At 34.3% G+C, this 21249-nt stretch overlaps 1 protein-coding gene across 1 annotated transcript in view; it reads left to right on the plus strand.

The window, feature by feature from the left end:
• DNAJB14 (DnaJ heat shock protein family (Hsp40) member B14) overlaps positions 1-19280 on the plus strand; it is a 53874-nt gene extending 34594 nt beyond the window's left edge. The window contains exons 4-8 of the mRNA XM_070612606.1: positions 6386-6571; positions 8118-8212; positions 9014-9123; positions 9987-10159; positions 14395-19280. Coding sequence (XP_070468707.1) covers positions 6386-6571; positions 8118-8212; positions 9014-9123; positions 9987-10159; positions 14395-14519 — 689 coding nt within the window. The 3' untranslated portion in view covers positions 14520-19280. The remainder of the gene's footprint in view (positions 1-6385; positions 6572-8117; positions 8213-9013; positions 9124-9986; positions 10160-14394) is intronic.
• Positions 19281-21249: the final 1969 nt, after the last annotated feature.

A 21249-nucleotide genomic window follows, 5' to 3' on the forward strand; every position in this document is an offset into this window, starting at 1 on the left:
GGATAAATCAAAATGGAATTCTAAAAAGATGTTCACGTAACTCACAGGAAGTCAGGAAAGAGAACAGAAAACAAAAAGTAAAATGGCAGACGTGAGCCCTAACTTATCAATAATTATATTACATGCAAATGATCTAAATATACCAATTAAAAGATTGACAGAGTGAATTAAAAAAAAACATGACTATGTTTTTCTACAAGAAGCTCAGTTCATTTATAACAATATAGATAGGCTGAAAGTAAGGAGGTGGAAAAAGATATATCAAGCACACATTAATCAAAAGGAAACAGGAGTGACTATATTACATAAAGTAGACTTTAGACTAAAAAAATGCCAGAAAGGGACACTGTATTATGATAAAAGGGTCAGTTCCTCAAGAAGACATCACAGTATAAACGTGTATGCACTAAAAACAGATATGCAAAATATGTAAATCAAAAACTGATAGTACTGGAAGGAGAAATAAATAAATTCACAATTATAGTTGGAAATGTCAACACCTCTCAACAACTGATAGAATGAACAACTAGACAGAAAATCAGCAAGAATATAGAAAAATTAAACACCATTAGCCAGCAAGATCTGATCACCATTTACAGAACACTCCGCCCAGCAACAGCAAATTATAAATTCTTTGCAAGTGCCCACAGAGCACACTCCAAGATAGAGCGCATCCTGGGTCATAAAATAAACCTCCAGTAAGTTAAAAGGCTGAAATCATACAGAGTGTTCTCTGGCCGTATGAAATTAAAGTAGAAATCAATAACAAAGGTAATTGGAAAGTGTCCAGTCACTTGGAGACTGGACAACACACTTCTAAATAATCTATGGGTCCACGAAGTCTCGAGAGAAATTTTTTAAAAAATACGTTAACTAAGTAAAAATGTAGCATTATCAGAATTTGAGGGGACCAGCTAAAGCAATGAGGGAGGAAACTTATGACACGAAATGCGTATATCAGAAAAGAGGAACAGCCTCAAATCAGTCATCTAAGCATCCACCTCATGAACCTAGAAGAAGAGGAAAATAAACCCAAAGCAAGAAGAAGGAAGGAAATAATGGTGAGAGTGGAAATCAATAAAATCGAAAACAGAAAAACAACACTGAAGATTAATGAAACAAAAGAACTAATTCTTTGAAAGATCATTGAAATTGACTGACAAAGGAAAAAAGAACAGTTCTACACACAGATTTACAACTTAGATGAAACGGATCAATTCTTTGAGAATTACAAATGATCAGGACTCAGTCAATCTGAAGTAGATAATGTGAACAGCTAGCTCTGTAACTGCTAAGTAAATTAAATTTGTAGTTAAGAAACTCCCAAAAAGAAGCCTCCAGGCTCAGATGCCTTTTAAAAGTTTTAAAGAAGAATTAAAACCAATTCTACGCAGCCTCTTTGAGAAAATAGAAGAGAAGGAAACATTTCCCAATCCATTTTACAAAGTAAGTATTACCCTGCTATCAAAACCAGTCAAAGACACTATGAAAAAAGAAAACTACAGGCCAGTATTCTTCATGGAATAAACTCAAATACCCTTAACAAAATATCAGAATTCAGTAATATGTAGAAAGAATGATACACCCTGACCAAGTGGAGTTTATTCAAGGATGCAAAGCTGGTGCACTATTCAACTATCAATCAGTGTGATCTTCTATACGAATAGAATAAAGAAGGAAAATCTCATGATTTTATCAATCAGTGCAATAAGAACATTTGAAAAATTTCACCACTCATTCATGATAAAAACTGACAGAAAAATAAGAATAGAAGGGAACTGCCTCAAACTGATAAAAGAGCAGCTACAGAAAACCTTCAGATAACATTGTACTTTCAGTGGTGAAAGACTGAATGTTTTCCCCCTAAGATTGGGATTGAAGCAAGAATGTCCTCTTTCACCATCTTATTCAACATAGAGTGGGAAATTCTAATCAGTCCATTGAGGTGAGAAAAGGAAATAAAAGGCACACAGATTGGAAAGGAAGATATCAAACTGTCCCTATTTGCAAATGACTTGATTATGTATAAAATCCAAAGGATTATACCCCCACCCCCCAAAAAATCCTAGGACTAATAAGTGAATTCTGCAAGGTTTCAGAATACAAGATAAACATACAAAAGTCAATTTCTGTGTTTAGAAATATTTAGTATATTTCTATGTACTAGCAGTGAACATGCAGACACTGAAATTAAAAATATATTACCATTTACAGTCAAACACACAAGAAATGCTTAGGTGTAAATTTAACAAAACTTGTATAGGATGTGTTTACTGAGAGCTTTACAATACTAATGAAAGAAATCAGAGCAGAGCTAAATAAATGGAATGGTATATCACGTTCACGGATTTGAAGACTCAAGACAATAAAGATGTCAAGTCCCCCCCAAATTGATATGCGTATTTAACACAATTTCTGTCAAAATCCTAGTAAGACTCTTTTACAGATAAAAGCAAGTTTATTCTAAAACTCATATGGAAAGACAAACAACCTGAATAAGTAAAAAGAAAAGAATGGAGTAGGATTAATCACTGTACCTGATTTCAGGACTTACTTTACAGCTACAGTTATCAGTGTGGTATTGGCAGAGAGGTAGACACATAGATCAATGTAATAGGATAGGAAACCCAGATATTGACCCATACAAAGAGACCCAGCTGATTTTTGACAAAGCTGCAAAAGCAATTCAATGGAGGAAAGATAACCTTTTCAGCAAATGGTTTTGGAGTAATTGGACAGTCATAGGCAAAAAAAATTAACTTTGATCTAAATCTCACAGTTTATACAAGAATGAACTCAAAATGAATCATGAACGTAAATATGAAACAATGTAAATATAAAACAACAAAGAATCTAGTAATAGAAACTTGAAACTTCTTATTTACCAAGATTTTAAACACTTAGCAGAAAATCTTGGGAGCAAATCTTTAGGATGTTAGGCTAGTCAGTGATTTCTTAGACTTAACACCAAAAACATTTTATGAAAGGAAAAGTTGATAAGTTGGACTTCATCAAAATTATTTAATTTTTTGCTCTGCATCCTGTGAAGAGGATGAAAAGACAAGTGATACACTAGGAGAATATATTTGCTAAACATGTATCTGACAAAGGACTAGTATCTAGAATACGTGAAGAGCTCCTCAAACTCAAAATTAAATAAACAGACAATCCAATTAGAAAATAGGTAAGAGACATTCCACTGAAGATGATATACAAATGGGAAATAAGTATTTGAAAAGATTTTAAACATCATTCATTAGCATTAGAAATAATACAAAGTAAAACCAAAATGAGATATGACTACACACCCATCAGAATGGCTAAAATAAAAAATAGCAACAACACCAGATACTGGTCTCGATGCGGAGAAACTGGATCACTCGTACATTGTTGATGGGATGTAAAATGATATAGTCACTCTGTGAAAACAATTTGGCAGTTTCTCAAAAAACCAAATATTTGGCTACCATACAATCCAGCAATTGCATTTCTGGGCATTTGTTGCAGGGAAATTAAAATTTATGTTTACCCATAAACCTGTACATGAATGTACACAGAGTATTATTCGTGATAGCCAAAAACTAGAAACAACCCACATTTCTTTCGGTGGGTGAATGGTGAAACAGTGCTACCTCCACACCATGGATGTGAACTGTTGGCTTCCTAACAACCTGAATCAGTCTCCAAAGAATTATGCTGACTGAAAAATGCCAATCCCAAAAGCTTTCATTCCATTTATGTACTGCGTTATTCTATTTATGTTAACAGTCTTGAAATGCCAAAATTATAGAAATAGAGAATAGATTAGTGGTTGTCGGGGGTTAAAGAAGGGATGGAGGGGAAGGAAGTAGGTGTGGTTCTAAAACAACAAGAACAAGGTGATGGAAATTCTTTATATCCTGACTGTACCAATGTCTCTATCCTATCTGTGATACTGTCCTGTAATTAAAAAGATATTACCATTGGGGAAATTAGGTAATAGGCTCAGGGGATCTCTCTGTATTATTTCTTAGAATTTCATATGAATCTAAAGTTACCTTAAATAAAAAGTTTCATTAAAGAAAAATGAATAAAGTGGCAGGTATCTTTTGGTGAAGTAAGTGAGACACGGGTAGCAATGTATTTTGTAAGGCTTTTGAATACCAAAATGAATTTTGGATTTAATTCCTGAGATCATAAGAAACTGGAAAAAGTTCTTGATTTTGAGTGTAGCACAAAGTAAATGTATAGAAAATTACTGTAGTCAGTCGATTAAACAAATTTTCTTACATACATAATTATGGATTATTACAGTATTTCACAAATATCTTCTAAAATATCTTAATGTTTGGAAATTATATTTTTTAAAAAAGAAAAATCTTGGTTAAGTTCACAGGCTCCACTTCAGTGGCCCAGGGTTCACAGGTTCGGATCCTGGCTGTGGACCTACATACTGCTCTCCTCAAGCCACACTGTGGCAGCATCCTACATACAAAATAGAGGAAGATTGTCACAGATGTTAGCTCAGGAACAATCTTCCTCAAGCAAAAAGAGGAGGATTGGCAACAGATGCTAGCTCAGGGCCAATATTCCTCACACACACACAAAAAAGAAGTCTTGAAGATAGAATTGGGTTGCCAATATAGTAATAGTTTAAAAAGTAATAGCATTATTAAATTACCTGAAATAGTCCATTACTATATAGTCGTTAAATCCTGAAACTGATATTATTACTGGAAGTGTAACTTTAGCAGATATTGAAATATACGCTTCGTTTTTATAGCTATGGGTTAATACCTTGCTGTAGTTTGTAAGTACATTGATTGGATCTTTGATTATGCTTTCCCATTGGAGCAACATTATAAGTGATGACTATAATTTCTGAGTCATAGATCTACAGTATTTGAGAATCTGAAGAAAGTTTTGGACCATCTCCTCAAATAAATGGACCGTCCACCTGATTTTTCTTTTTCTTTTTGTTTTTTTTTAAAGATCTGCACCTGAGCTAACAACTGTTGCCAATCTTTGTTTTTTTTTCTCTGCTTTATCTCCCCAAATCCCCCCGGTACATAGTTGTATATCTTAGTTGCACATCCTTCTAGTTGTGGCATGTGGGATGCCGCCTCAATGAGCCCTGACGAGCGGTGCCATGTCCGCGCCCAGGATCTGAACCGGCAAAACCCTGGGCCACTGCAGCGGAGCGCGTGGACTTAACCACTCGGCCACGGGGCTGGCCCCATGATTTTTCATGCAATAGGGTTCACAAGCCACTTGAAAGCTATCTCTGTCCCAGGTTTAAGAAGCCCTATGAGAAGAAAAGTTCTAGATTATCTGTATATAATTAATTTCAGTGTGATATATAATCATCTAAAAACAACTACCTAATGAGCATCTGTTTGCTTGCACGGTACCTATGGCAGCCGCCACATGGGATCCAGAAAGTATTTAAAAAATATCCCATTTTGCAAGAGGCTTACCATCTAGTTTAAGAAGCAAGCTGTGTTTATGAAATGATTAATTATTAGAAGTATCAGAATGAGAATAGGGTAGTTCCTGCTTTTAGATCAAAGCATTACTGCTTTTGTAAATCATGTCAAGAAGACATTTTGGTAATCAATTTACTACTGCCTCTCTTGGACACAGGAGTATGAGATTGGAAATAGAATTCTTTGTAAATAAATATCACAGTAGTGGCAAAGTGAGATAGGAAAACTAGAGACTATCTGGATTCATTGAGAAACAATTCAGACTTTGTGCTGGCCCTTGGGGACATTGCAGTGAAAACATAGACACAGTCCCTACGCTCATGGAGTTTACAGTTTTAAGAGCAATAAATTGTTCTGGAATAGAATAAAAAATAGCTCATTCTGGGCTGGAGTGTGCAAAACAAGGTTCATGGTGTAGGTTTCACAGTGTACTTAACGCTGCTAAAAAAAATTTGACCTTGAACAAATTTCTTAGCTTTTTTGAGCCTCAGGGGGCTCATGTGTAAAGTGGGAATAATAATGGATGATGTAGTAAAGTAAAGAGGGTGGCAGTTGGTAGCCACTGCTGTATCATTGGTTTGAATGGAACTAATGAATGACTAGATTAGGAGACTCAAAAAGGAAGAAGCAGGATGTTAGGGGATGGAGTACAATAGTATCGAAGGATGGACATTCCTTTATGTTCAAGGCAGTAGGGAGACTTGCCTGTCTAGGATAAAAAATTGTGTTGGGAGCTAGTAATATGTATAATTGCAAACAATGTATAATACCTTTAAAAGAAATTGTTACTGTTTTACTGTTTTCTTGATTAGTCTCAAAGTAATTTTTTTCTTGTTATTAACATGACAGTGGCTTTTATATGGGACTGTCTTAATAATATAAAAACTTTGCTTACCAACTTTTACTCATTACTTTTTCAGAGATTGGAAATGCTTATGCTATTTTAAGCAATCCAGAAAAACGAAAACAGTATGACCTCACAGGCAATGAAGAACAAGCATGTAATCACCAAAACAATGGCAGATTTAATTTCCATAGAGGTTGTGAAGCTGATATAACTCCAGAAGACTTGTTTAATATATTCTTTGGTGGTGGATTTCCTTCAGGTATTTTAATGTTAATTATAAATATTATATTTTATCAAGCTAGAGATCCTCACCTCCAGTTAGGCTGTTTAGAGATTTATCTACCTTCTCCCCTATGTTTTTCCTAGTATTATGATCCTGTGATGGTTTTTCATAAAGGTAGAAGAAAAATGTTAGATTTATTAGCTTTACTGTAAGTCTCTCTTTCACTTACAACACCTTTTAATAATAAAAAAAGAAATGAAGAGCACAGATATTCTGTATTTTATATAAAGCTGAAGAAAGGATGTGTAAGTAGGAAAGCCAGTGGCAGTGTCTTAGTTAAGTGCTCATACAGGTACAGGAGGTATCCTATACCCTGGACAACTATTTGACGTTGGTTCTCTGGAGCTCTATGTAGATATTTCATTATTAACATTATAAATTACTAATTTGGATGTATGCGGAGGTACTGTCCATTGAAATATTAAAATATCTGATTCATAGGTTATATATAAAGTAAGTGGGTTTTTAAAATTACATTAAGATAGAAATAATTACTTGAACTAGGCTATCAAAGTAAAGTATTCTAGAGGAACTACTAAATGAATGGATTTTATAGTACCAGCATGAATATTGAACTCCACTTAGATTTACTGTGAGTTGTTTGTGGGGAAATTAATTTTCTTTCAGAGTAGCTCCTCTAAGGTGGTTAAAATTATAGCTCCAGTCTTGTTTACAGCATATGCTTAATGTGCTAAGTTAAACATTCTATTCAAAATTAGGAGAATCTTTATGCATGTAGCAGTATAATTTGTCCTGGTGGCCCTGTCTGAATATTATTCAGAAAGATTGGTCATTGATAGGACATTTTATAAAGCATCCTTGAAGGAAGGAGAATGTTAAATACAAATTAATGACTGAAAATATAACCTGTATTTTGATGTATTAGGATACATAATTACCTTTCACAGAAAAATTATTCAGACTAATAATTTTGACTGAAAATATGCTAGAAACAATCAAAAATCTTTCAGATTTTAGTGAATTTTCTGATAGTTGATTTATAGTTCTTTTGTTTGTTATAACGTTGTTTACTTTGTCATTGGTAGCCATTTCTGGTTGGTCACCTTATTTGAAAACAGCTTGAATGTTTATCAGCAAGAGAATATTTGAATAAATTGTGGTCCACCCATACCATAGTATATTACGCAGCTATGTTTTCAAAAATGAGTTAGAGCACTATCTCTTGATTTTCAGAGATATTTGTTATTCATTGGTAAATGCAGAAGGCAGAGTTTCAGAGTAATGATCCAAGGTTTGTAAAAGCAACCGACTACAGCAGAAGTCCTCTATGCCTGCAGTGTTCAAGTTCTCCTGAAGAGGGAGCTTTACTTTAAAGGAAATAGGGTCCGGCGAGAATCGTCCCTGTTTCCCTCCATGCGTCTCTGACAAGAGGAGAGGGCCATAAGCATTCACTACTTAAATATGCATTTTTTCAGTTAACTTAAAAAATTAAAAATGTAAAAATAGGATTTTTCTGATCATAATTGCTATCCCTAATTTAACCTTGTTTTTTATTTTCTAGGTAGTGTACATTCATTTTCAAATGGACGAGCTGGTTATAGCCATCAACATCAGCATCGACATAGTGGACATGAAAGAGAAGAGGAAAGAGGAGATGTATGTTTATGATATAATTAGAAATCATAAAGTGGCAAATCTCAGCTCAGGAAAAGTAATTAGAGTTGTCTGAAAATAGGGCAGTTTGTTTTAAAAGGAAGTAATGAATTTTCTCCCAGCACAGGTGAGGGGTAGAGACTAGACAATCCCTCAGGGGTATGAGGGGAGCAGGGTAGAAGTCACGGTGGAAGGTGGTTGGGCATATGACACCTTCACATTTGGTGCTCTGTGATTCTAATGAAGATAACACCTGCAGTGGGCATGTTTTGAAGGTAACTTCTTATTGTTGGTCCTAAAGGATTTAGAATTAATACTGAAAAAGGTAAATTGGAAGTAACTCTCCTTGTTCTAATACAGTTATACCTAATTGCATGTAGCAGTTAAATTACATAAAGTAGAAAGGTAGGTGGAAAGAGCACTAGACTACAAGTTAAAAGGCCTGGGCCCCCGCTCTGCCACTCATCAGCTTCCACGGTCCACCCTCAAATCCAAGGTGAAAAGAGCTTTGCAACCTTCTGCATAGTGGTGGTGTCTCTCTGTGCATGAGAGAAAGGAGAACGTCCTCATCTGTAAGATGAGATCAGGTTAAATCAGTGTTTTCCACATCAGGATCTCAGGTGAAGCAACTGGAAAGTGGTATTTTGAAGACTCACCCCAGGAAGTTGTTAGATCAGGCAGATTTGAGAGCACTGAACCAGATGATCTCAAATCCTTTCTGCCTCTCAAAATGTGTGACAACTGTTGGATTCTTGACATCTATGGTTATATTACAATTTGTTATTCTTTGATGATTTTTTATAGGGAGGTTTTTCTGTGTTTATCCAGCTGATGCCCATTATCGTATTGATCCTCGTGTCGTTATTAAGCCAGTTGATGGTCTCTAGTCCTCCTTATTCCTTATATCCCAGATCGTAAGTAGCTAAGTGAAATTTTACAAAAAGAATTGTTGTTTCTTATATAGCTTCCTTTAAAGATCTTTGTGCTTTTTTAAACTTTTAAGTGCCAAATCTTCTATTACCCCAAGTGTACCAGATTTAAAAGTCTCTAATTTTAAAAATAGTTTCTCAAGTGATTAATTTGTATTATGTTGTTAGTTTACATTTTTCTTGCATTGTGGATAAAGACGGAAGTGCTGTCTTCGAACTTGATAGCAATTTCCTATAATAGGTAACATGTTGACATTGAAAACAAAAAATACTTTAAAAGATAAAAATACTTTAAAAACAAAAATAAAATTGTGATTGATCTTACAGAGCTTTGTGTCATTAAGGGGGAAATCACTTCACTCCTCTGTTTGTAAAATATTGATTAAATAAAACCAAATATCACTTTTTTGTTATGTGAAGTCTTTTTCCATAATATACTTTATATATCAGAGGTCAAGACATAAAGGAAATTTAATGCAGCATCCATTCTAGAAAACTTTACTGTAATACAATGAATATAAAGGAAACTTTGTAAAATCGTATTGCCAGTGATTTTATAATATTAGAAACGGATTGGTCTAAAAACAAGAAATACCTTCTTATTTTTTCCAAATAAGATTTTTGTCAACTAAAAACTGAGAGAACTTATAAGAACATAGTATATTAAAATATGATTGCTTTTTATGACATGAATGGTGGTTTTAGGCAATTAGAGATAATGTGAATAAATGATTACCAATATTAACTTTTTAATTATTTTTAATTGCTTTTCTTAGCTTGGTTTGGAGTAGCAGATCAGAATGTACAATTTCAATTAAAAAAGTAATGATCAAGCATTTCTTTTACAGTGGATCAGGACAAACTATTAAAATGCAGACAGAAAACTTGGGAGTCGTCTATTATGTCAATAAGGACTTTAAAAATGAATATAAAGGAGTGTTATTACAAAAGGTAGAAAAGAGTGTGGAAGAAGATTATGTGACTAATATTCGAAATAATTGCTGGAAAGAAAGACAACAAAGTAAGTTTGTCAAATGTTTAACATTTAGAAACTTACTCAGAGTCTTTGGAATTGATAACTATAGATTTCTCTACTGAAGAAGTATTCTAGAACCGCCTGGCACATGATTGGAACTCAATAGTTAAATGAGACAAAGTGTTTCAATGTACATGTGGCCTAATAACAGTGTTTAGCACTTAGGAAGGACTTGATAAATGGTATTTGTGTTATTGTTGTATCAGTAAATATCTGGTTGAATAAGTGAATAATACCAAATTTCAGTGTATTTAAGATGTTGTCAATTGTAACATGCATCATTTTATGTGCCACTAAGAAAGAAAAAATCCTGGCACATAAACTGTGTCATCAGTTTTAATATGCATTCTGTTTCAGAGTTAAGTTTGAAACTCTTCATTAATTTAGCCTACACATTTAGCATTTAATGTACGAGTTTTATGGACATTTCATTTTCCTTTATTTATTTTGTGTGTAGAGAAGTCCTTGGGAACACTTAATCAAGTTGTTTAGCATTTTCCAGCCTCAGCTTCCTTAATTTAAGAGGCAGCTCCACCTATAAAAAGGTTGACCATAAGAATCTACTGAGATGCTGCATGTGAACTGAGTGTTATTATAGTTTTTGTTTTTCTGTCAGTTCGGAATAATAAAGTAGACCATATAGTGTAGACTTTGGAATTAGACTAAAGTTGAATCCTTGTTTGAAATTTTTAGCTGAATGATTAGGGCCAAATATTCATTCTAACCTCTGTGAGTATATTCTTTCATGTGTCAAATGGATGATGATGATGAGTGGGAGGAGGAAATAACTATCATTTATATACTGCTTATTGTTTTGGTCACTGTCCCAAGCACTTTATATATATATTAACTCATTTAATCACCACAACAGCACTATGAGGTTATTATACTCATCTTACATATGAGGAAACTGAGACAGAGAGATTAGTAAATTCTCAAGGTCATAGAGGTGTTCTATGATTCAAAACCAGTCAATTTGTCTCCAGAATCCAGGCACTATGTTCCACAGTCTTCTCAATAATACCTAAATTTATGGGTTTGTTGTGAAAATTAAATCAGGCAATAGCTAAAGTGTTTCTCATGTAGTAATTGCTCAGAAAATGGTAGCAGTTACCATAGTCTCTCACCCACTAGGGAAAATTTGATGAAACATAACCTTTGTATACTTCAAAGAGCATTCTTATCTCTGGCCTTGGTCTATATAATGGCAATTAGAGGAAGTACGACCTCCTTGGTCTCCAAGTCTCTGAGTCTGTGAAATCAGTCTGTTCCGTGTGGAGAAGATTACATTAGACTAGTGGTTTTAAACTGGGAATGATTCTCACCTGTCTCCCATGGGACATTTGGTAATACCTGGAAACTTTTGTGTGTGTCAACACGGGGTGAGGGTGGAAGGGATTACTCTTGGCGTCTAATGGATTGAGGCCAGGGATGCTTTGAACTTGCTACAATGCACAGGACAGCTCCCTATAGCAAAGAATTATCTGGCCGCAAATGCCAATATTGCTGAGGTTGAGAAACCTTGCATTAGCTGAAGGTCTTAATGGCAGTATGTACCAAATTTTATTTTGTTGTATTTCATTTCATTTCATTTCATTTTGTGTTCTGTAGTACCTTGCACAATTTTTTGCACATCATAGGCATATAGTAAATTCTTTATGGATGTATGAACAATTGGATGAATGATTAATGAATTTGTATGAATGAATGTATTAAAGACCTGTTTTATTTTGTGTTAAAAGAATGACTAGCGCATTAGGTGTATCCACTTTCAAATACAAGTTCTAGTCCTCAGCTAACTGGCTGATTTTTGGATTATGCTTACTTACATTCTATTTCCTTAAATAATTGATAATTGACTGTATAAATAGAAAGAAGGAAGGAAAAGGTATTCATATTTATGGAAGATAGTGTAATGCTATGGTCAAAGTGCAGACTTTGGGACTGCCTTGCAAGATCTTGGCTCCACCAACACATTATGTAGGCCACACTACATAACCTCTCTAAACCTGTTATTTCATTGTTAAAATATGGACATAACAAATAATGTATGTTAACACTTAGCATAATGCCTTGCACCAGTAAGTGTTCACTATTGTTACTCATTATAATTATTTTTTATTCCATCCCTACTATAAGCCAAGTGTTTTTGCTTGGCATAATTTAGTTTAATCTTTAAACAATCTGGTAAGATCAGTATTAATAGGTTTCATGGACCCTTCAGTCCATGTTTTCTCCACTACAGCAAGTTGTCTACAGCTATATTGTACACATTTATGTGTGTCTTTTAAAGTTAATATCAAAAGTTTTAACTAAATCTGATTTTAATAAGTCTTTTATAAAACAACTTGCTTGTGTTCAGAAATATTAAGGAAACAAGACAAAACTCTTAAAGACCAAAGAGATGTGACAACTAATACAATGTGTGATCCTGGCTGGGGAGGAAATGGCTATAAAGGATATCATTGGGACAGTTGGGGAACTTTGAATATAGACTACATATTAGATAATGGTGTCATATCGTTAAATTTCTGAATTTGAAAATTGTATTGTGGTTATGTAAGAGAATGCCCTTGTTCTTAGGAGAAACATGCTAAAGTAATTAGGAATGAAAGGTCATGATGTCTGCAACTTACTCTCAAAAGGTCTGCAAAATAATAACCACCACAACAGTAACAACAGCCTTTATTGTAGAGAGAGCTAAAGCAAATTTGACAAAATATGAAGAATTGGTCAATCAAGGTAAAGGGTTTTAGCATGTTCGTTGTAGTAGTCAAGTTTTGTGAAATTTTCAAAAAAAAAATTCAACAAACTTAGCACATCTAGAGGTTATGGGTTTTGAATGAAGGTAGAAGTAGGAGGAGCTCAGTATAACAATTTATTGATTGAATGTTTCACTTGTTGATTAGGATAAAATTATCTTGTTTCTTAAATTAATGTCATTGGAAAGATTGTTGGCCAGTGGATATTCTTTTGCCAGGTTGTTTTTTAGGGTCACTTCTAACACTCTCTAATGTCTAGATTGGTAAAAGAGGTGTTTTATAAAATAGAAGCAGTGATTTGAGATCATGGAAAGAATATTAGGCTAGGACTTGGAGGTCGGAATTGGAATCTAGACCCTGCAGTTTACGAGCCCTGTGAGCTTAGGTTATCTACTTTATTTGGGAAGAATCATCTGCAGATGGATTTTACAAGTCTTTACATTTGTAAATAAAAAGGGTGGAGTGGTTTTGATTGAGTTGTTAAGTCCTACCCTGACTGATTGAATAAACATCATTTCTGACAGATCCTGAGAAATCGCCTGCTCTCTTACCTCTGAGTATATTTTGAATGTGGTCCTGACTGATGTCCTCTACTTTAGCCACTGTTTTCCAGAAAGTAACCAAGTTTTTTCTCTTTTTGTTATATCTTCTCTAAGTGCTCCCAGCCTTTAGAAGTGTTAATAAACAGTGAAATGGCTGAGTAACAGGAATATAACAAGGCATCCCTGAAGAATGTTTGATTTCTAGTCCATTTGTTTTCCCTTAGTAATGCTGTCCACATACTGAAGGAAGCCTCAGAAGTACTTATTTGCTGAGTACCACTACTCTGATTGTATAGCAAGCTTCTTTTCTCTTTTGTGTACCTTCAGTAAGTTTATTACATATTTTTTTAATTCAAGCAAACTCAGAACAAGATTTTAAATTTTTCTGCTCAAGTCTTGGCATAATTAATTAAGCTGAAACCTTAACAAAAGGTCACAGCAGAAAAGACCCACTAACGGTAGTGAATAGTCTATGATGTCTTTAGGATAAGAGGTCAAGATGATAAGTTAGAGCAGTCGCTTTTAAACCACTGGAGACGGGTGGAGGTGGAAGGGGTTGATGGGATTCTACCCTTATTTCTTCTCCAGAGCAGCTCTGGTATTTTACGTGCTAGGCTTCCAAATGGCTTTTAGGAGTAGGACTTGGCTTGCTTTAACTATTTTTAAAAAGTCAGTTAATAGAAGTATATCGAAGGGCTTCTATGAAACATTATTTGAGTTTAAACAACTAGGTGATCTCAATTATTACAGTAGGCACTCTGTATCCACCAGTTCTGCATCCTCGGATACAGAGGGCCAACTAAGGGACTTGAGCATTTGAGGATTTGGGTGTTCATGGGGAGTCGTGGAACCAATCCCTTGAGGATACCAAGGAATGACTGTATTTACTTAGCAAAATATGTTTATTTGTTAATAGAAACAGACATGCAATATGCAGCAAAAGTATACCGTGACGATCGACTCCGAAGGAAGGCAGATGCCTTGAGCATGGACAACTGTAAAGAGTTGGAGCGGCTGACCAGTATCTATAAAGGAGGATGAACTGGAATTTTATTTACACCTTTTAGCATACTCTGTTTTTTCTGTAAGTAAGTTTGGTTTCATCATGAGAGCTAAAGAAAAAGATTTGATGTTAAAAACTAAACTGAATAGTTGGTCCCTGAAATCTTGGACTGTTTATGACCTACTGGCTCCTTTAAATAGTAAGAAACTGAAGACTAAAATTAATATTTTAGTTACGCTTCTGCAGTTATTTTCACTTTAAAAGCTTAAATGATTCCTAACTAAAAATGTCTTGGGAAAGCATTATCACACCTGTAGCAGTTTCCAGTTTTAGTGATTCTCCGTTTTTTTCCTTGTCGTGTAAATATTTATGGGATGATCATTTTGTGTACATACCGGTTATTGCCTTTTTATTTGAATTCTTTTAGTGTTTAGTTCCATGAGACACGTCAGTTTAAATTGATGGAATAAATGTTCTATGACAAAATTACATCTTCCTTGTCAGATGTCAAATGTGTGGAATTTAAACAATGAAACTTTTTCAAAAAGAAAAAAAACAAAGCCTGTTTAACTTTATGTAAAATCTTGTAGCATTATCAGCTTAGAGGGAATTGATATTTTTAATATTGCCATTATATTCCAAAATATATATTGAGATAAATGAACTGGTGTAGAGTATCAGTTTGCTATTTATTTAGTTTTATGAATTGCTAAGCCATGCATACAAATGAAATGCTATACTGATAGATTTTAAAGAAAATATGAAGAAATGGCTATATAGATATTAAACAAAAAGGGTCTTCAACAGTAAACTGCAGTTATGTCGTTTGCAATTCTAATAATTAAAAGGCCCCCAAATGTTCATATGTATGTTTTTAAATGCTGCTAAAATTTATGGAGAAGAGGACCTACCTGTTTTTCCCCCCATGGAAATTTGCAGTTTCTTCTTAATGATCATTTAGGCAAGATCCAAAAGTAAATGGGTTCTTCTACAAATAAGTAATAAGAAACGTTACTACTAAAATAAAGCTTTGTGCCTTTTATCCTGATTGCCAACTCTTAAACATATGGACAGACTACAGCACACTTCCTGGGTCAGAGCATGATCTGTTTGGCCACAGGCAGCAGTGAGCAGAAAGCTAGCAGCAGGTAGAATAGTGATGTATAGCAAGTTATCCTTACAAAATTCTGAGCTGAAATCTATTCACTATTAATTCAATTAATCCTGTAGCAATAAGCTCCTTGTAATTAAATCCATAATATAAATTACAGAGATCAGCTGGAAATTGAGGTTTTTGGTGCCTGATATTGGGTATGAAACTATTTGATTTCTAGTCTTGTATGTTTACAGTTGTAATATTTTAATGATTTTGCTTCATACTCAGTTAATGGAATATGAACACATCTTCAGTAGTTTTTTGTGTGTGAGAGATGCTAGTTAAAGTGGCAGTGTTCTTTTGTTTAAAGATATTTTCGGCATGTAGTTAATTTATAGCATCTGTTGAATAAAACTTCTAAAATGACCATTCTTTTTAAAATGTTTTCTTGTATCCCTCTTTCCAGGTGAGTCAATAGAAATGCCTGATTGAATAAGTAGGTTAAACTAATAATATAGTATCCTAGGGAAGCTGGACAGCTTAACCAACTTTATTTTAGAAATGAGGCCTTTAAAAAAATAGCAATGCTTAAAAGAAAATACAATTTTAAATATTTTCTTGAGCCCATATAATGAGTTTTTAAAAAAATAAGGTCATAGCATTCTAATTAACCTGAAAGTTCATATTGCATCAGAAAACTTATAAAAATTTAAATGAAAAACTTTCATCTATATTTTTCCAGTTTTAGTGGAAATTTACACTATTGTGGTTGATGCTTGTGTGAATTGAACTCTTGTTGACTGATTCTTTTTCCCTTAATCCTGACTTTAAGGGGATAGATGAAATTATCAAGTTAAGTGAAGCTGTACACTCTGAAGTCATACATGGCTTTTGGACAGTATTATATTTCACTTGCATTGCTGCATCCCATTACATTCCATAAAATGTTTGGGGAAATGTTTTTGATAAAATGAAATTTTCAAACCAACTGTGGGAAATGAGTGATAGAGTGCCTGAAAATTTAAGCCACATAGAAAGTATGCAAGGGAAGATTAAGTCCTTACTGTCACCTATATAATGGGGCAAGGGTCCAACCAAGTGTCTTAGAATTTTGGGTTAATTCTGTGAAGAAGACTTCAGCTATCTTGAGATGTAATAAGATTTTCATGTTTGCCACTCTTTAATAAAAATTCCAACATTTTGCTGTCTTTCTTTTAGCTACATGAGCTTTGCGATTTCATTTGATAACTTGTACTATTCATTTAGTCATTGCTGAAAAGCCCTCAGTCTTTGAGTACTGCTTTATTAGCTTCTCTGGCTGGTATTTTAGAAGTTTGACAACAATTATATGTATTAATGCTTTACATTTTATCCCTTTTTAAACATACACAGACATCATTGCTTGTGAGGATTTGAGAGAAATAAGTAGTACCTTTTCTGCTCCTCTTTTGATTCCTTAGTTCCCAAATGGACTGGTGCTAATCATTTGTAACTTTCAGAATTTATTTTCATCAAATCTGAGAATTTATTTCAAGTTATAATCCATTTAATAAGTGAAAACAATATATTTTGGGAAGAGAGTGCATTGAATCTTTAAGTATTTGTTTCATACTCATCACATTCTTATTTATGACTTACAAAGACTTGGTAGAGAAAAGTAAGTCCTTAAGGTATACCTATGCCAGGGCATTAAGCCACTGCTTTTGTGTCAACTCAGGTGTTCACAGGACGGGCATGTGGAATTCCAGCCCTGTACTTTAACTGCACTTCTTTGCTTGAGTTTTCTTCTTAGTAAATCTTCAGTTATACTAGTATGTCAAATAGTTAGCGAGAGAAAGATTAATCTCTTGATTTCCCTTTGTTGATCTATAATATTTTTAAATGCAGCTGTTATTTAATTAATGTGACGTTAATCTTACTTAATAGTGTATTCCTACATATTTCATTAAAAAAATAAATCTCCCGCTTGTATTAAGGCAGTGAAATATTTCTTGACGTTGGCCTGAGGACCAAATGAGCCATCTTTCCAGTTAAGTGTTATGTCAAGGGACCACATGGTTCAGAAGGAGGATTTGTGCATTAATTTAGCTTCCGCATATGAAGCTGGGGTGTAATACTACTGATATTACTATCTGTCTTCACAAAGTGAGGCAAACTGGAAGGGCAGTCGTCGTCTTTTTTCTCATCTGAACAGAAAAACTTCTGAACAATAAATCTAAAGTTGAATTTTCACTAAATAGCTGAAAACCCTTATCTGTGGCCACATTGGACTACTGCCTAGGTAAAATCTATAAAATTTTCTATAAGCCAATGAAAAAGAAAAGAGTAGTACCACAGTAACTTCCAAATTTTTAAAAATTTTAATTACAAAGAAAAAGTGGATAGGATGAGGAACTTCAAGGAATTCTTACAAATCCCTTTAATAATCTGGCAGGCAACACAGTCCTAGAATTCAGGCATCCTTTTTTGTTTTGTTACTGTTAAATAGACATTTTCATGTAAATGGAAACATTCTCCCTCAAAACATTAATTCAAAACATACTCCTTATATTAAGGATTATGTAACCACATTTTTTGTAAAATCCCTGCGGGTAACTTTTTCCTGTTGGTACGTGATTCCTTTTCGTTTAATTTTATTATCTGCTGGTTTTGGGGCCAATAGATTTGTGAATATTCTGTGGATGTGTCCCTCTATAGGTGTATATATATATATTTTTCCAGCTAATACCTCAAATGTGTGATTGTTTAATATATACCACACTATGTTTGCACAGAGCAGGGCTTCCATTAGCAGTGGGTATTCTTATTTCTAACTTTGAAAATCAGCCCACAGAATTTCATCAGTGTGAATTCTTTCTGTTGATCTTTTTCATATTTTAAAACAGATTCCTATTATAAAGCCTATACTTCAACTATAATTGTATCTTTCTATAGCAGTCTCGAAATATGTAGGGGTAAGAAGTGTTTCTTGAATTGTCTTAGTGAGTTGTTATTAAAATTGGGCTTATTGGTTGCTGCACTGTCTAGTAATTGTGTAGCGGGTGACACCTGGCACGAATGTGAATAAGTCTCATTCGCTTCAGTAGAGGAGTCGGTCCATTCCACTCTTGACATTCTGCTTTGCCATTGAACGGCACCACTTAAGTAACAGAGATTTTTCAGTGACACTGGAGTATTTTAAGCATCAGTTTCAAAATGAGTTGTTTTTTAGTTGGATGACAGTACCAATGAGAAGAAACTCACACGTAAATGTTATTTTGTGATTTATTTGTATTAAGAAATGCCTCTTACCTATTTTTGTTCTGTCTTTGTTTTTTAGATTGCTACATAAGATTTTTTTCCATTTAAAGTTTAAATCATGTGTTTTTAAAAGCTGCAGGTAATTTTCAAGGTGTGATGGAATTTTAATGGAAGCCTTGTATAAGTTAAATGAAGTGAAACTGGTAAAGGAGATCTTACTTTATTTGTCTATAGTGCATTTAAGATTATACAATTAGATTTAAAAATGAAATGTCTGATTTGTAAAATATTTAGTGTTATATCAGACTTATATAAAAGTTTCTGTGTGAGAACTCTGTTAAAGAAAATGCATTTGATTTTTAATGAATGTTCTGCTGAATGATTTATGATGAATTTTCTGTCTTTCAGTCTTTGCAGTTTATCTCAATATATGAATAAAAAGAAGGTGTGTTCTCACTGTAAAGGATTTGTTTTTTATCATGTTTTTCTTAATATGCCCTTTATTTCGTTCGTTCATCCCTTCAACAAATGTGTGAACGCCTGCTATATCCCAGGCAGTGAGCATAGTGCTGGTAATTAATCACTGAACAAAACAAAAATCCTTGTGAAGTTTACATCTACCGAGGAAAATAAATGTCAAGTAAATAATTCTGATTATGATGATTGCTACAAATAAACTTAGAATGTACAACGAAAGGATGTATCTAGAAGACTTAACCTACTCTGGGGGGATCAGGGAAGGTTCCTCTGAGAAAGTGAGCTTAAGCTGAAACCCAAAAGATGAGGTCAGTAGGATTGAGGTGGTGCTAGAGAGATTTTTCAGGCAGTATGGTAAGTTGACAAAGTCATCAAAAGTTTATGGAAGTGAAAACAAACTTGTTTGATTATGGCATAAGGAAGCCAGGGTAAGTTAGAGAATTAAGATAGGGGCCAGATCCCATAGACCATATATACCAAGATGATGATAATTGGACTTTATCTTAAGTCAATAGAAAACCTTTGAGATTTTTAAGGAAGAGTTACACGATGAGATTTGTCTTTTTACAGTATCATTTTAGTTGCTGTGCAAAGACTGGAGGGCAACAGTGAATGAAGGAAGGATAGGAAGTTACTCTCAAAGGAAGGGTGATCATGGCTTGGACCAGAGCAGGAATATAGCTAAAAGTGAATGGTTTTGACAGATATTCAGGAGGCAGAATCAAGAGAATTATTTGATTGGATTTGGAATAAATGGAGGCAGCAATTAAAAACTTTCCAAAAATTTGGCTATGAAAAGGAGTAGAGAAAAAGGATGGGAGCTTGAAGAGGATGTGGTTGCTAAAGAAAGCTTTTGTTTCTTGAATTGTTATTTATTACATGAGACCTTACTACTTATTACATGAGAGATCTTACTAATTTTTTATCTGATGGAAAGGGGCAAGTAGAAAGTGAAAGAGTAAAGACAGAGAAAAAGAGGGATAATAGCAGTTAGTACCTGATATGTCCAGAGGATACAGGAACCTCCACAAAGATAGAAGAATTACTTTAGCTAACAGACACCACTAGCATTCTTTCAGAGAGGAATGCACAGAGGATGGGTACAAATGCAGGCAGATTTAAAGTGTTGGTGGCAAGATGTAATGGCTTGCATTTGCTTGATGAGATAGGCAGTTTATGTACGTAAAGTGAGGGAGGGGAAAGAATGATAAGCAGATGCTTAGAAAGAAGACAGTTTGAAGGAATTGTTTTCACTGAGTCAGCTAACTAATGAAAAGGCTGGGTTTCTGCAGGTCCCAGGTTGGTGACAGAATATAGTCTGTTGAGTTGTATTTTCTCCAGCCTAACCCAGCAGCCTAGGCATAGTCCTGGAGAATACAACTCAATTAACTCCTCCAAATTTGGGGTTCTGTTAGGCAGGAAAGATGGTAGGGGAGTTTAAGATGTTGACAAGTTAGTGATTCCAATGATTGACTATTGGATGTAAGTTAGGAAAATCAGGGGATTTACTGATTTCTGAGCTGACTGCCTAAGTCCAGGGTGTGCTGACAATGGGAGGTAATATAGAAGAGAAAGTTACTGCATATGACCTTATAATTGTATTCCCAATGGGCCAAATGCCAGACCACAGCCAGAATCAAAATTAGCAAGACATTTTCCAGCTTGGCCAGTCTAAGTGATAAAATTTTCATCTTTGTATGTTGGAGAATCAGTAAGGCTCTCCTCCCCATATGGATTTGAATACCAACTAAAATTTTCACACAGACAGTGGTGCCAGCCTAAATCCATGATTGCTTTTTTTTTATAGGAAAGCATAATCAAAAAAACATTGAGAAATCTCTGCTGTATACAACAGCTAAGAGAAATTTAAGCTAAAGAGATGGAGAAACAAAATAACCAATAACGTTAGAACTTTAACAACATATACATGTTTAACTGTATAATGTACCAGTGTG

This window comes from Equus przewalskii, chromosome 3, assembly GCF_037783145.1.
Source record: "Equus przewalskii isolate Varuska chromosome 3, EquPr2, whole genome shotgun sequence".
NCBI lineage: Eukaryota > Metazoa > Chordata > Mammalia > Perissodactyla > Equidae > Equus > Equus przewalskii.